Source organism: Poecilia reticulata, chromosome 12 (genome assembly GCF_904066995.2).
Source record: "Poecilia reticulata chromosome 12, P_reticulata-male-v2, whole genome shotgun sequence".
Taxonomy (NCBI): Eukaryota; Metazoa; Chordata; class Actinopteri; order Cyprinodontiformes; family Poeciliidae; genus Poecilia; species Poecilia reticulata.
Genome location: NC_088841.1, coordinates 11,842,694 through 11,860,366, shown reverse-complemented (window position 1 = coordinate 11,860,366; position 17,673 = coordinate 11,842,694). Strand labels below are relative to the sequence as shown.

The window sequence follows — 17,673 nt, the reverse complement described above, 5'->3', positions numbered from 1 at the left end:
AAATATTATTATTGATTGAAGCATACCCAACTGGGATTTTCCTTGACGCTTGGACCCTTTTTTTTTTTTCAAGCTCTGCTACAGACATAACCTTGCTGCATATGCTGAGTAGTAAAAACACCATACAACAAGCCAACAAAATATTTTTGGTACAAACGCCATTACACTCCTGATATGTCTCAGTATGCACTTACCTGATGATGCGCTGAGCGGCGTACTGATGGAGACTTCGAAACTGGGCTGACATGTTGGCCAGTGCAGCAAGACAATTGGTGTGTAGGTACTTATCCTGATGATGCACACAACACAGCAAAGGACCAGTTTACCAGTTGAGTACTGACTGACCTCCTCAAAAAATTTGTTTGTGTGTGAGTCTGTTTTACCCTCGTCCGTGTCATGTTGAACTGGATGGTGCGAATGACAACCAGGATGAGCAAACTTCCAAGCGAGATCTCTGTCAGTGACCTCTCTGTGTACCATGAAATGTTTTTCAACACCTGAGAGACGACAAGGGGACAGTTGTGACATGCGGCTGCTGAAAACTTTATGAATGATTGACTTTAGTGCCAGGAAGTGAAGATTTCGTTTCTTCACTTCCAGACTTATGAGCTGTGGCATGCACAACAAAGTGTGTGTCTACCTACCACCTCATGGATGGAGCGATTGAAGGCATCGTCCTCCGTAAGAATAAGAAGAATAATAAGGGCCATGTAGACATGGTGGGAATTTCTGTCCTCTACGTGGTAAAGGATCTCGAGGATGGGCAAAACCTGAGAAAACGGGGGTGGGGTGGGGGGGGAGAGATGGAGAAAGAGCTCAATATTTACACGTAAAGCTTGGTAAAATTAAGTGGTATAAGGTACAGTCAGAAAACTGATCAGCTAAAGCTGGGAATATACAGTGATATACAGATTGGTTGTTATCTTCAGAAAAAGTGACTTAAAAACTTCAAAATAAATAACAAATTTCTTGTAACACTATAAAGTCACACTGAATATTTATTTTAGAAAATTCCAAACAATTTGGGAATGTCAACGGATAAAGAAAATCCCAACGTTGGATCAAATATCATGTTTGGAAAGACTGTATACAATAACATGAAATAACTGGCACTGGTTCCTACAAACAGAAAGAGCACCATCTGTCACTGTGCACCTATGCCTGTTTACTGAACCGTAGTGTTTGGTCATAAATCAAACAATATCGCTTCTATACCAGTCTGAATGGATAAAAAAAATTATAATGACACTCAATGACACTAAAATTGATTTTTTAACCACGGCTGTTCCTTCCACCTTCCTGAAAATATCTAACTGCGGGAATATCGATAGAATAAGAGGCGCTTTATAGCCTCCCCCCACCCACCAGATTGTCCATGTCAGTTCTTGACAGGATGTACGTCCTCATGTTGGTGTTCTGGTGGAGCAGGGTGTAGAGCAGCAGAGTGGCCTGGTCGGAGCGCTGCTGCTCACACAGAGCGGTGTACAGGCTGTTGAAATTGATCTGGAAAGTGTGAGGTGGCTCCACAGGCAGCGACGACGTGTCTACAGGAGGAAGGGTAAATATTGCGAGGATTACTACCAACACGGTTTTATTGCCATCTGGCACAAGTCACACGAGTGCTGTGTATAAGAGTTTCGAAGCTATACAGCAGAACATAGCGAATACCTCGTCTTTCGTACAGTTATTACCTTGTGTATTTCTGAAACAAGTGATAGCCTGGCGGAAGGGGTTGGGCCAGTCGGGCCCGTCTGTTAGATTGGCCAATACCAGCAGCAGCAGGAGGCTCTGATTGGATAAAGGTAAAAGATTGTTGTCCTGGTCTATCCCAGCTCTACTACCAGCTCCACCAAGAGTGAAGACACTCCATAGACCACCTAGAGAAAAAGAGCACAAGTAGCACCAATAAATATTTACCGACAGATACAAGATGCAAACATTCACACAAAGTTGATGTTTAGGATATACTGAACCATTTGAAAGAATTATATTGTAATGTAATGCTTTAATTTCATAAAATAGAGAATTTATTTCATTTGATAGAAGAGGATCTTCAAAAAACAAACTGTTTTTGGTGAAATACAGAGACACAAGTCAAAGCTAAAAAGTGAAAAGAGGCTTTATGTTTATTTAGGCTTCCTGAAATCACTTGTTGACTAGAACTGACTGATTTTTTAGCGTATTCAGGTCCAACCAGCTATTGAGAAACCCCCAAATTGGATCCTTTTTTGATCTATAAACATATCAAACCTAATTGCTAACAGGGTGTTCAAACCAGAACACTCTTTGGTGCAGAATTTATTACTGCAAGAACACTCAAAGATGGCCATTTTCAGTATCGGTACAGATTTTAGCATAACGTCAGAGAAAAAGTTAAACACAAGAAATTGTTTAGCTTTTTTTTTAAGAAAACTATAGGCTGCCCCAAAATATACATAAATCCAGGATGCTCATAACAGGAAGACTAAAAAAAATATTTTTGAATAAATAATTAGGGAACCTTATCAGTGCAAATCTACCTGGTAACCTATCTGGTAAGCCATCGACCAAATGGAAATGTGTCAACTTGATGTCCTAAAAACCATCCTTGAATTTCAACATACTAGATTGGGAGCTTTCCGCTTTTGGAATAATGAAAAAAGCAAGATTCTTTATTCTGACATTTTCTCCATTTTACAAACAAGTGCCACCATACCTCCAACAGAGTGAAGGTTTTGATGAAGATGATGTCAAAAGTCAAATCGAAAAGAATGAAGATGGTAAATAGTTTACAGTCAGCTGACATTAAGAAGACTGTTTAAGATCTTAAAGGAACTCCTTGTGAGATAAGCGGATAGGGGGAAACCAGGCTGAAATTGTTCATAAAGTATTTTGTCAACAAACTGGGTATGAACCTAAGATGCAATTATTTTTAAAATGTTCACTACTGGCTTCTCATTGTCAATTAGGACACTGGTGGGCTTTAGTCAAATATTTACGTAGATCACATTTTTACTTCTGCTGGATTTTAACAGCAAAACTGGATTTAAGGACCAATTAGACGTAACAAATCCAACTCAGTTCACAACTTAGTTGAAGTCTTTTACAGACCTGACTTCAAGCAGGACTGTAAGCAGTTACAGTACAGTGATGTGATCCAGTAAAAATACCCACAACTACTTGTTTTAATAGAACATGCACTCTAACAAGCAGCATTTAGTGCTTGGTATTTTCAAACACGACTGAAGCTCTTTTCACGAACGTTTCCACATTATGGCTGCAAATACAAGCCTCTTGTTAAAATGCCTCTGCTTTTCACAAGTCAATCTTTCAACAAGGTCATGTCCTCCAATAATACCTGCTGACATAAATGACACTGGCATTGCGGGTCCTCTAAGTGGGAACAGCCATGCTGGTTTTAGCTACTTACACCTACTCACCCACTGCTCTCTCAAACTCTCTTGGTAGCTCAGATGTGTGACAACAGGACTTTAAGGCCCTTTATGCAAGTTACACTGAAATATCAAGAAGACATCACTATATGTGAAACGGGCTTGAAATAAATGTTCAGACATTAAACTAAAACCTCTAAATGAATGAGCAAAGAGAAAAAGAACAATTAAAAAAATAAAATTTGATAAATATTATATTGCTCAAAATATTTGGTGCAACTATGTTATCATATTTGCCATTGGTTTCTATTTAACAGCTTAGATCAAGACATTAATATTCATCAGGAGTCATGCTTCTTTCCACATGACAAAATCCAGTTCAATATTTACTCTTGTTTGGTTTTGCCTGAGGGAAATCTGTCACTTGAGCTGCTAAACGACCTATTTTCCTCAGCGCTAAGTCATAAATTGTGCCAGCGTTGTAGCAGAGTAGGGTGCGTGCAGGAGGTTTATAGATATGAAACTTCACACCTGAGAGCATCAGGGGTGAAGGAGTAAAGGTGCAACCACACATGTAAATAATGAGATGAAAATCTCCCTAAAAATTACGTAAATAGCAATGAAGTCTGTTAGAAATAAGTGTCTTTTGTCACATTATTGTTATTATGACTTTGCCGAAGGACTATTTGCACTGAGACTGACGTAATCACAACAAAAAGAGGCACAATGAAGTCACACGGATCATTTCACAGCACCTGAAATTTGAAACAGCATAGACAGTGCCTCAACAAAGAGAAACTGGAACTGCGGGACACACCGAGGGTGAGGATATTTGTTCTGCTGTGGGATCAGAGACACAGACGTCAGAATATGTTGCAGAGTCACCAAAGCGCTGGCTGACCCTTTCAGACATCACGAGAAGCATGAGAAACATGAACACCAACGTACACAGATGACTGTCTCTGGCTCCAGCAAGTCTACCTCAACTGCTTGCACGACCAAACAGCATAGAACCAGTGACCGAGCGTTATAGATCAAGCTACTGAGTCTGAGACAAAGACAAGAGGACTTGGTGCCATCTAGAGCTGAAAGCTGGAAAATCAGAACGCATATCTGCGTAAATTACTAAATGCACACATGGAGGTATAATACTTGACCCAATTTATTTGCTAACGTGCTATAACAGCCTTTAAAGTGATTTTACCTGAATGCAATTCTCGTGACAAAGGAAAGAATTTCCTATCATATCTGGGCAAAAGGATGTCTAATCTTTCTTCTGACCAGAAACAGGAGTGAGAGGAAGGGAAAAGAAAGGTGGTCCAATGAGAGTTCGGATGGAGTCCTGTTCATTAGATCTCTGGCACCAGAGTGACTGGGCCAGCAGTGTCAGGGAGCCCAGTCTGGCGGCCACGCTTCCTGCACACACACACGCTTTATTTCACCTTTGTGGGTGCTGTTTTGTTATCCATCTGGCTTGGTGCCCTCTCCCCGTCTGCCTGCCCGGCACATGAACTAAATAAGGTTACAAAGCTGAGACTGTACATTGCATACAGGGGGAGAGAGAAGTCAGGAAAAGAGAAGAAGTGGTACGATGGACGTCAGAGCTTGGGAGTATTGACGACAACTAGGCCTGTCGCGATAAACGATAAATCAATAAATAAATTAAACCTATCGACCTCATTTTAATTATCAGCTTTATCGTCTCTGCCTTTTTTCTTTCTGTTGATGACACTGAATGAAAAAAAAGGCTAAACTCCGGTGCTCTCCACTGACAAATCCCTTCCTCATTTCCTTTGTGTAATGTCCAGCGCACACTACATGAGTTGTTGGCCCATTTTCAAAACCAGACCACACATTAGCTTACCGAGTTTATCAACTGCGGTAGCAATTTTTCTCCAACTCCTTCCCTTGTCATTTCTATATTCTTTGCACAAAATGTTGAATAAACATATTTGTTGTTTCCACATATCATTTCCGATGCCCGCTGGACTTCGGGTTGCGCCGTGTCAGCTGTTTGGGATTCCCCTCCGTAATTTCCCCTCAGAAAGCACGGAGGAGAATCCGCGCTGATTGGCTACCTGTCACATTCAGCATTAAAGCTCGCAGTCGGGGAAAACCCCTGATTCAGATCGGAGCGGCCAGGACGATCTACCGTAACACACCTGACACTACAGGATGATCGGTTACAAAATCATCAACAACAATCTTAGATCGGTCAACGATCCAAGATTGTCATAAGGGGAAAATAGGGGCAAAAAATTGTGTAGTATTAACTATTGTATTAGATAGTTGGATGTGCCCATCGTCTCTTTAAATCTAGTGATTACTGACAGACTTCATAATCTGCACTCTTTTGGTTGAATGCAGTATTTATTTCCACTTTGGCTTTATGTTGTTTAGTTTTTATTCAAGTATGTTTTTTGTTAATGGAGATTGAGAATCCATTAACACTGGAACTGATTTAGTTTATCAGTTCCAGTGTTATGTGTTCTTTTAAAAATAAAGTGCATCTATCCATGGCAGGAAATCGCATGCATTATTAGTAATTTCCATTAAATCAGTGTCAAAAGGTCTTGAAACAATATTATCGTTTATCGCAATAATTCTTTAGACAATAATCATCCAGCAAAATTTGTTATCGTGACAAGCCTTAAGACAACTTATGATGAGACAAAAACCAAACAAAAAACAGAATACTGTTGGCATGGGATGTTCAAATTGTGGTTGTCCTCACCATTTCAACATATGAAATTTTGCATCTGCAAATGACAGCAAAACGTTTTAGGTACAACACATTCAAAGTCAAATTACCACTTATGCATGTCCTTTATGCTTCCAGCTGATACAGAGCTCAGTGATCAATATCTTAAAGCTTAATAAATCTCAATATCATTAAAACTGACATGTTTTTTAATCTTGTGCAGACTTTATATCGAGGTAAACCAAGGTTTTAAAAAGTTGAAGGTTTTGAATCTGCTAAAACATTTTGTAATGCTGATGTTCATCAAGGTTTTAAAGCTCTTTTAGGCTACTGTTTGATTAGAAAGAGGTCATATTAGTTCAGTCTATTAACTGTTTAGAAGCGGTTAATCAGCCAGCAGCAGGTTGACTGCTGGAGCTGATAATCTGACTTAACAAACTTGTACGTTACAGCTTGGTCTTCTTGTATTACTGAACAGTGCAGAGTGTTATTCACAATAAAGTCTAGACAAAAACATGAAATATAACCTGTGTTTTTAAGTTTTTGCTTTAGTCGACATCCAAATTATTACAATGTATACATATGGTAATAGATGCACTTAAGTCCAAATTCATTCATACCCAAGTAGATTTAGCTTTAAATACAATTTTAATTTCTCTCATCTGACTTGCAATTATGTTAAAGTTTTGGAGTAGCCAGAGTCTCCACTTGAGAGCTATATATGTTAGAGTGATTTCCAGGTGACCTTCCAACCTCAAGCACCTGGAATTCAAGCGAAAATCATCAAAATACCACTGGAAACATGCAAAACGCTTGTCAGCAAGAAGACAAAATGTAAACATATACATATATATATATATATATATATATATATATATATATATATATATATATATATATTTTATTTTTTTTTTAAATCATTGATGCTTGTTTTACAATGACATAACTTTAGCGAGAGGCACATCTCATTCCCCATCACAATCAACCTTCTTGACAGTAATTCTAAATCCAAATCTGCCAGGGGTATAAATGATTTTAAGCTTATGTTTATGTCTTAAACATAAACATAACTATTTTGCTTAAAAGCTAATAATTATCATTTTTCTCTTGTAAATATAAAATCATAATGTACATTTTGTGCAATAATGTCTTATCAAATACTATAATATCATGAAACCATTTTATTTTTACTAAAGATTATAATACTGTGAGAACTACATGTTGACTAAAAGCTAGGCTGTAGGAGATTGAAGTAAACTAGTTGTTTACTTTATATAAGTTAAAATCTTTCTCTGCAGCAGTAGAAAATACGCACCCAAAAGCAGAGTTCGACAGAATACAACACTTTCTATTCTTAATGAGTCTAAGTTTTAGGTCATTGTGTCCAAATTAAAGTTTTATGTAAGCTCCTTGTGACTGTAGAAAACATTTACTCTAATTAAACAACCAAACCTAAATCCAAATCTTCCATCGAAATGTTAGTGAAAATATTTCCATTACGTGCCATTTATTAAAATTATTTCAGTTCGAATTAAGCAAACATTTATTCAATGTCTTTTTTTTCTGTTGCAGTTATTTAAATAAAATAAATCCACAACAAAATCTTGGACAAAATGAACACAACAGTAAAAATAAGCTAGGGTTGGAACAGATTGGCAAGATATTAAACTGTGCTGCAATACAGGCAGAGGAGTGAATTTCTGGTGGACAAACACAATGTACCAATTCTTTACTTGCATAACAGTAAAAGAAACAGAACATCAGAGCTTCAGGCCAAAGTCTTGGCCAAGCATGAGGAGAAGAAACACACACACGCATATTCCAGAGATGCAACGATTATCCAAAACGGCATGCTGATAAACTCTTTTGGGTATCAGATATTTAAATGCAAAAAAACACTTGTTAAAGAGAAAAACAAAATCCAAACACATCTCATCAATCCACAGTCTTACAATTGATGCCAAACAAATCAAATGTTAACACAATGACATCCGGAAAAAAAAAATCTTAATGATATTTAAAAATATGATCCGATTGACAAATAACTACACACACAATCAATATAAGAAGTGTGATTTTGTGGATCTGTTACAAACTATTCATTTAGAGAGAAAACGGCTTCATAAACATTTTGCATGGAGTTTGATCAGAAGTGACACTGATGTGTTTGTTAGTGTATTTGTAATTCTGTGAAAACCTTCTCAAACACTTTACTGGCATTGCACTTTACACAGTAATGCGGGACATTTGAGTCATCTTTTGTTGTCTAGACTGAAATATCTGAGAGGTTTCCAAGACATTTCTGCCTTTCAGCAAGAAGCAACACACTCCATCAACTCTAGTGATGGATTCCCTTAGAATTACGTGCAGACATTCAAAACCAACCAAAAGATGAGGTGCAAGAACCTTTTGTAATGCTCAAGGCTTTTAGTTTCGTGCTTAATATCATTTGGCTTTTAGTCAAATGATATTTCAAATAAAATTAAAAAAAAGAGATGTAACTTGGTTATGCTTTTGGTTTCATTTCCTAGTACCACTGATTAGCATGCCAATGACAAAAGAAGTGAAATTAATTTTTAAAAATTCTGAGTTGTCATTAGGGTTCAAGGATCTAGTTGTACATGCTAAGAGGCATGTAGAAAACCTTATAAAAGACAAAATATTAAATTTTTATTTACATTTTTGGTATAGTCTATTTTTTTCAAATAATTTATTTTGATTATTTATGTACATACAACATTAAGTCCAGAATTATTCAAATCCCTGGCAAGTGTAGATATAAAGCAGTCTTTTGCATTTATAGCACGTTTCTTCAGAGGAGAAAGTAAAACATTTGGGTGATGGCAAAAAGGCCTTTCAGTCTCTGAACCTTGGAGATCGTCAACAAAGGTAAATTATCACAAAACAAGCAGAAACATGCCTCAGTATATCAAGAAAAGAATTAGAGAAAATGTCCATCTCTAAATCTGCAAAGCTAGTGGAAGACTCTCAGCTGTGATGACAGCAAAAATAACAAACATGCCACACCTTTTAGATAGTTATTTGGGAAGGGGAAAAAAGATCCACTTGCATCCAAAATAAATAAAAAAATAAATAAAAAAACATCATATAAAATCCCTCCAAAAAAGCCCATTGTGCCAGCTTCGTAAATAGTATTTTTACACTGCAAAAACATACAACAATGATTCATTATTGTCACATGGGAAAACATCCATTTGTTGTAGATTTTCCACATCTCCTGATGCTTTCAATCATTTGACACAGAGAAAGAAAACAAGTGTTGTTTCTGAGCTTTAGGCATAAAAGAGTTTGTGTCTTTCTCGGCCTCTGTGTGTATGCATAAGGGAGGCGTCTGCAGACAGACGGGCTCTAGGGGATTACAGAACAGGACGGGGGACCATAACTCATCAAGCCGATCAACTGGCCACAGACAGACAGGCTGAGCTGAATGGTGATTGCTCACTGATAGGAATCTGCAACCAACAACCAACAAAGAGCATATATCCGTGGGGGAAACCCTGCCCTAATCTCACATTCAGACAAACATTCAATACACACCAGACCTTTTCAAGCAGACTGAAATACTCAAACTACGCTTATTCTTGACTCATCACTCTCATCCACATAAATCAGATTTCTCTGACTCTTTGGTTACAAGCAGAAATAAGAACTCAATTTAATTTACACTCCAGCTTCTGCCTTAGCAAATTAACAATTAATGCCAGATATGCGATTATACTTATGAAAGCACCCAGCATGTGACCCCAATGTCTTCTTGGAACATGTTTTAGGCCTCCAGGAGCCAAAAACTAATTTACAAGAAACAGCTTGAAAACGGAAAAAAAAAAATCATAATTAAATTGACTAATATTTTCTTTTTTAGGTCATAGACCACAGATTTAGAAGGAGAACAAAACTAAGACTACCAGAAAAAAATATTGCAATAAAAAAACTTAATGATAAGATCTAAATTGAAACCTTGCATTATTTGAAAATGGTTACATCATCAGTCTAAAACCTTATTCCTTTGTTGTAAACCTGGTTGTGAACTAAGTTATAAATGAAGAAATGTCTCAAATGTTTTGTTTCGGAGCACTTCTATTATTTATGACTGTGTACATACTTGCCACTCCAGACGCCAGCCCATAAAGAAGGCCGCCTTCAGCTTTCGGCTCAAAGATGTGGGCTGAAGGAGGAGGACACTTCTCCTGCCTGATGAAGTTATATAGCAAGGTCTTCACCAGCCGACTAGTCAGCTCCAAGCTACGGGAACGAGAAGAAAACAGGTCAAATCAGTAATCTGTCCTGTTGCATTTTAACCAATAAAATGCAACATTTTTGGAAAATGTTATATTTTTAAAAAATGCTGCATCTTCTAACAATGCAACATTTTTGGAAATGCAAAGCTTGGGTCTATACCAGCCTGAGAATACATTTTTGAGTTTTCAAGTCTTTTGACAAATTCTCTTAAATTTTGGTCTGGATTTTGACTTGACCTTTGGGCAGGTAAAATTACCCAGAGGTGACTGATTACTAAGTGTTAACTAGGTGAAGTCTGAAAGTAATTGACTGCAATGGATTTTATTTTGGAACATTAGATGTAATCTGGCTAATTGCATGTGTAAGTCAGGCTGTTGAGATTTCCATTTTCAACGTCAAGTTTTATTTTCATTTCTGCTTTGGGGTCTAATTTTTTTTTTGTCCTTCACATCAAATTCCAATAAAATAAATAAAAGTTTGTGTCTAATAAAGTTCAAGGAACATGAATACCTTAACTATGAATTACAATAATTTACATCCTTCTTAAGCAGCTGGCCAGGGTCCAACTTCCTTAGCACATAAGTATTTAAAAAAGAAATCATAAAATAAATATCTTTCAGAAAATGTCCAGTTGTCCAAATAAATGTTATTCTTGGACCACGTGTCTAGACCTTTAAATATTGTTTTATAACAGATCTACCGAGACCCAGGGTCTCTAGCTATTTCCAAGTACAAGACAGTTTTAACACTATTTGTTCGTACATTGACTGTGCTGCATGATCAATTTAGAGGAATCTAAAACAATTATGAAATGCAATAAAGAAGAGCATACAGACTGTAGGCCACACGCCTCCTCCAGACCCAAAACAGAGACTCTTTTTTATTATCAGCTTCATTAAACTTTTGCGTAAACATTGGGTTCAGAATCAAGTTAACAATACTTTACAGTAAAACAATGAATGCACTTCTCACCATTGCCCCTTCATGATGTGCTGGTATATGAATCCATCTCGGAGGATGTCTTTGTGGAAGAGTTGATAGGAGAAGAATATCAGTAACGTTGTCACTGCTTCAAACAGGATGCTGTAGGTGATGTCGCTGCAGGATTAGGAGCACAGAGTTTCGGGAATGATTACCATTCGCAAAAATCACCTGGTTAGTGGAATCATCTGGTATTAAGCTTTGCAGACAACAGTCAGCCCTGACACTTGAGTGGTTGACGGGAGACTTGGATTTCTTTTTCAAATCACTGAGCAAACCATATGTAAACTCCACCTGATCACTATAACACTCTTCAGTGTTGAAGTTGTTACTGAAGGAAGATGAGTGAAAGCTATTTTCAGAGCCAAAGTAAAGTTGGGGAATGCCAAAACCTATTTAAAAGGAAACCGAATGGCTGACAGGACATCCGTTTGTGTCTGCTTTATAGAGGTTTCACACAGCTGGCAAAGGTGCAAATTGACCTGGAGCCAACTTAGGAAGACACCAGCAGACTGAACATCTGAAAGAAAAGTTGCTGTTTTATTCTTTTGAGCTTTCAGATCCTGTCAACCACTTAACATGCTACATTTAGAAATGTTTGCAAGCCTTCTGGAGATCTCAGAGTTAAGATGACACTACATTCTGAAGGAATATTTGCATTTAGTTGTGCTAACTGTGCTAAGTATGCTAATCACAAATATAAACGCGTTAAAGTCAATTTAAACTATTAACTCCACATAATTCAACAAAAATGAGCTCTTCACAACCAAACAAGAAAATGATGCTTGCATCCAAAAAAGAAATGAAATTAAAAAAAAAACATTTCCCTTATCAAATGAGAACAAACAAATATAAATAGGAAACTTGTCAAAATTTAAAAAGAAATAAAGTAGCTCTTGAACTTAAAGACCTGACAAACTTCTAAATAGTCTGCTTGGATAAAATATCGTTTTTAAATATCAAATTTATGCTTATATGTTCCTCCATTCCACTGCATGTTTTTCCATTGACTAAGCAATAATTTATAGGGAACCCACCAGTAAATGGATAATAAAATGTTATTTTTTGTATCGATCAATAAGCCAGTATCTGATCAACGGTTTCTGCTTGCTCTATATTAGACTGAAAAAAAAGAGCCATCCATCTCTCGTGTGAAACAATGACACAAAAGGTGCAGAAGTCTGCTGGAGATTTGGAGAGACTACACCAAAAGAATGGCCCGATTCCCAAAGCAGCAGCACGTACGGAGGAAATGGGCTGACAGCCACAAAGTGGCGAAGGGAAGAAAAACAGGGAGCCTTTAAGCTTGAAACAATGAATAATGCTGGAATGCTGAATGCATTTATACAAGAGCCAGGTTTTGATGTCCAAAGACAACTGAAAGAAAAAATAATAGTGAATAAGAGGCATTGAAAAGAAATGAGTTAGACAGAAGACGATGTCAAAATTGACCCAGTACAGACATGAGATTAGAAAAAAGTGGACATTGCAGTATTGAGGAAATACCAAATGTCAGCCAGTTTGTGTGAACTGGTTTGACATGTCTAACAAGCCTCTGTGGAGAGCAAAGGAGATGTGCGTAGAGCTGCAGTCTCCCTGTATGTCTTGTAGACTGTCAGTCAAATAATTCACCCATTGATGAGCCACCCACTCACTGAAATATTCCCTCATTAATTCAGAGAGTTAGCGTGTGCTCTGCCCAGTGGGAGTAAAGGCTGATTTTATTTTTCAAACATTATGTTCTCTTCTCTCCCACTCACTGGAAACGTTCATGAACTTTCATTTCAAGCCTTTTCGCTGCACCTCTACATCACTTTCTCTTTGCCTTCAGATGTTTCTCACACATAATTTCCTTTTCTTTTTATTTCACTATTTATTTTGTTCCCAGCTTTTACCTCTAGCCTGCTGGTGCAAAGCCTGCATGAACAACAATGGTTTTCATTTTTCTTAGGTTATAAAAAGTGAAAGATCAAGGACGGGACTAAAGACACATCAGTGACAAAAAATAATTACTACTAGTTTAAAGAGAAATTTTCAAAATACCTCTATAGTCGCACCGCAAACTTACCATTAACAGTTACAAATCTGTTAATGACAATTATCTAAAAGGGCTACTCCAGAGCACTAGAGGATACTGTCACTTATAATTATAAAGTATGCAATACAGACAAATGTTTCTCCGACACTTACATCCTCACATGCTCGGTTATATACTTACAGCAGGGGCACTTCAACAATCAGGTGAACGAGATTCAACAACAGCTCCTCCAGGAGGTCCTCGCTCCCGGCTTCTAAAACAATAATTTCTAATTAAATAACTACTTAAATCAAACCACCAAATGAAGCAATAGAGGGAACACGTGCACATCTGAGTTTTTGCTCAACATAAATCCCAGCGAACAAAATTACCTTAAGAAAGTTTAAATGCAACTGAATGTAAAAATATATATATACAGTTATGTTATCGATTCATGTATCAATACATTCTTTGATTCATAATCACTGCTTTCCTTAGATTGTTATAACAATATAGCTTAAACTAATACTTTTTTTAAATCGCCATCTCCTCATCTACAGCTCAGTCTGATGGAGCTCACCTCCACAGGAGCCTGGCGCCCTCTCCTGGAAGGAGAACTGTTGCAGCAGCTCCTCCTCGCTCATCTCTCTGATGAAAACCTTCACCAGGCAGCGAATCATGAACAGTGCATTATGCGCCTGCCAGATGAATAATTGACTGTGGCAGAAAGACAAAACAAAAACAAATCACAATATTCTGCAGTTCATTTTATCCATATATTTATTTAATACTTAAGTTTAATCAGAGAAATTTTGCGTCAGGATGAGGAAAAACAGGCAACAGGAGTGACATGAGCGAGAATCACCAAACAGACTGTCCATGAGTCTGTTTGTCCTGTTCCTAACGGGCCTGTAGCGCCTGCTAGAAGGCAGCAGGATAAACAGGTGGTATGTGGGATAAAATGATTAACACAAAGTGTATTTCAACAAAGCTAATAAGTCAAAACACAGATGTTGCACAGATGTTCACATAAAACATAGATAATGAAAAATGTAAAAGGAGTGGAACAGAAATGATCTAAAAGACAGACTGAAACTGAATCAGTTTTCTTGTTATAGTCCACAATTTACACTTGCTTCAAAAAGAATTTGAGGAAGATAAGAATAAAATGCTTAAGCTTTAAATTACTTAGGCATCAATAATCCACATAAAAATGGTGCTTGGTTAGTAACTGTGGAGTTTTTATACACAGTATTGGCATTTTTCCCCATAGAAAACAACAATGGTGTTTTTATTCCCTGTCATTTTTAATGCAATGAGACAAGTTTCTTTTTTTTTTTAACTCATCCATGCTCTCATACTCACTCCTGGCATTCTGTAGAAATTTTCAGCTCCTTGGTTCTGCCCAGAAAAACTCTCACAAGAGCACCAAAGTTTCCCGTCCTGGGATTGTTTTGAACTGAAGAAAAAAATAAATATATATATGTATATATATAAAACATAAAACAAATTTAAATCAAAAAAATACTTTGCAGGAGTACACAAAGATGAAATTCATATAAATTGTTCATTTTCTCAGCATAAAAAAAATGCAATTGTGAGGTAAAGATCCAACATACTGAGAGTCTTGGCCAGTGGGATGACAGCCTCTTCAAGTAACTTCGAGTCTCCACTGTGAAATTTGAAAACGAAGAAGAAAAAAAAGATTTTATTAAAGCTAGACTCTGTTAGAGCATAACATTTTACAAAGGTTATATCCTGAACCTTTTTCTTTCTGAAATAAATAGTTGATTAGTCACATTTAAAAAGATGATTTGCATGTCCCCGTCTCTGAGTGTAAAACATTGTTTTGGTTACTCCATGATGCTGCATAACTAAATCTAAAAGGTTTTCCTAAACATCTAGCCCATTTCCTTCACGGAGAAGATGCAGGAGGGGCCACTTCAGGAGAACCTTCATTTCATCAACCATTCACTAATAAAAACTGTTCTGGAGGAAGTGAAGTATGTATTAGAGTGCAAGTTCTTCCCTTCTTGGAGATATTGTTTTCTCTCACGTCTCAATGTTTTAAACCAAACATTGTTTAATATCATAGAAAGATAAATTTTATTAAGGGGAAAAAAAACTTTATGATGAACATCAATCACAAAAGAAAAACATCTAAAGCACTACACTTGCCTCAGCTAAGGTTTGTGTCCAAAGATAAGAAAGAGACCTTGGCAAAAAATGGCTTTCATGGGAGATGCTACAACAACAACAACAACAAAAAAAAACACTTTACAGAAATCTTGATGATCCCCAAGGCTTTTGGAAAAAAAATATTCTGTGGACTAATGAGGGCAAATTTGAACTTTTTGGAAGTTGTTCCAAAAGTTACACTTTACATGAAGAACGTTGTGCCCAAGTCAAACATAAGAGTGTCAATGTGATGGACCGAGGTTGCTTTGCTACTACAGGACCTAGATGCTATACTCAAGATAAGCCTGCGGTTTATTTTATGCCGGAAGAGAAGTGACCAGCTATCAGTTTCTGACCTACAGCTAAAGCACTCTTGGGTCCTGCAGCTGGACTATGAGCCCAAGCAGACTCCAGCAAGTCCAACTTTGAACCCCACAATTTGGGTGAATAAAAACAATTATTCAATAACAATGTGCCAAGGTTTTCTACGTAGCCCCAGATTTGTTTGTATTGTTTTCTATAATAAATTAAAACATCAGCTAAAAACTGATATTTTCTCATGTTATCTTTGTCTGATTCTCAACATTTTTTTGAGTATTCAAAACATTTAGGTGTTACTAAAACATAAAAACCAAATAAATCTGAAAAGGCTTAGACACTGTATGAGTGACAACACTAAGTAAAGTCTGAGTTACAACAAATTCAGGCAACATGCAATTTTCTAAGAATGCCAATTTCCTTCTTTAGACATCCTTTCACTTTGACCTAATAACCAGGACACTAAGCAACCTAAATTAACTAAATGGATCAAGGCTGATCCACGCAGGATTATCCTAAAAGACTTAAGAAATCTGTTACCAACAGTTTGCTACAACAGATCACAGCTGATTTACCCTCATCCTGTCTCAAGTACATCCTGTGAATTCACTCATACACCTGAAAGAGAACCACTCCACCGAATGACAAACAAATCCTCAAATGGCTCAATGTACAACTATGTATAACAAAGTTAGCTGGCAAACACAAACAGGAATGCATGTCTCATTTTCATTAACTTTTTAACAAGGGGCCTGCATGTTAACAGTTAACAAGAATCAGAAGCTTATCAGAGACCCAGTTAGATCATTACTCGGTCGAGATCTGCAAACATTTCTCAAAGTTTACAAACCATCCTGGGTACAAATTTGAAGGACTTTGTCACTGTGTTCCAAAAGCATGGAAAGGAATGAAATAAATATTTGTTCCATAGCTAAAACATTGTTACATTTTTTATACCAAGCCATTATGCAAGTATAATTACAAAGAAGTTTTGAATAAGTTCCCAAGTTAGAGAGATGTGCTCATGTTACTATGACAGAGACTGACTACTTCCTTCTCTAGACAGGAAAACATGTACACTTAGACACTGGTTTTGTTATTCTCACTCTCTGCTTACTGGGAAGAAATTAGTGTCAAAATTTTAAATACACAACTTTTTAATGAATACAAAGCAACATAAACTTGAAATTGTAATAACCTCTCCATTGGTTTTCAGCAGCATACAAACAAAAATGGCAACAAGAAAGACGGAACATTTTCAACACAATTTTTAAAATACTCAATGTTTCTTTGTTTCCGTTTTTTTTTTACCTGTTTGTAGGACTGATAAAGGTGAAGGAGATGAGCTGATTCCAAAAGGGGTCGTTTTCAGATATGGACTGTGTGCCCACCAGGGCCTTCAGGCTGGTGTTTTCGGACAAGTCAGTAACCTGGCTAGTGTTCGCTCCCATATTTCCTGGCTTTTTCCAGCCACACCTGTCGATCTTCAGTCCTTATTTTCTGGGCATGAGCCAAATCCTATAGCAAACGAATCAAATCAGATTATAATTCTGTGCTAAATATGCGCGCTGTATAAATAAGTTCAGTGCTTTAAATACAAGCAAAGTTTTTACCAATCGTTCATAACTTGGCAATACCTGCATCGTATTCTACTGATCAATGTACTTCTCTGGTCAGCGAGACAACAGATTTAACCAGTTTGATTTAACTGGTGTCTCTTCTCTGCTACAAACTGCAGACTCATTCTGCTAAACGTCTTTTCCTCTGTCATACAACTGGTTCTGCAATCCTGCATTGCTCAATCCAATTCATAGTGTTTCAAAGTTTGTGATGACCAGAAGAGTGCT

The 17,673-nt window shown here is 37.1% G+C and overlaps 1 protein-coding gene across 2 annotated transcripts in view; it reads right to left on the bottom strand.

Moving 5' to 3' along the window:
• Positions 1–17,673, bottom strand: part of dym (dymeclin) — a 50,530-nt gene that overhangs the window by 31,456 nt on the left and 1,401 nt on the right. Inside the window, exons 2-13 of one of the 2 annotated variants that reach the window (XM_008424485.3) lie at positions 17,138–17,344; positions 14,950–15,002; positions 14,696–14,789; positions 13,911–14,047; positions 13,532–13,604; positions 11,305–11,430; positions 10,196–10,335; positions 1,692–1,877; positions 1,366–1,544; positions 645–770; positions 384–497; positions 195–289 (exon numbers count right to left, since the gene is read on the bottom strand). In XM_008424485.3, coding sequence (XP_008422707.1) covers positions 195–289; positions 384–497; positions 645–770; positions 1,366–1,544; positions 1,692–1,877; positions 10,196–10,335; positions 11,305–11,430; positions 13,532–13,604; positions 13,911–14,047; positions 14,696–14,789; positions 14,950–15,002; positions 17,138–17,277 — 1,463 coding nt within the window. In that variant the 5' untranslated portion in view covers positions 17,278–17,344. The remainder of the gene's footprint in view (positions 1–194; positions 290–383; positions 498–644; positions 771–1,365; positions 1,545–1,691; positions 1,878–10,195; positions 10,336–11,304; positions 11,431–13,531; positions 13,605–13,910; positions 14,048–14,695; positions 14,790–14,949; positions 15,003–17,137; positions 17,345–17,673) is intronic. The other variant, XM_008424486.3, reaches the window with a different exon arrangement.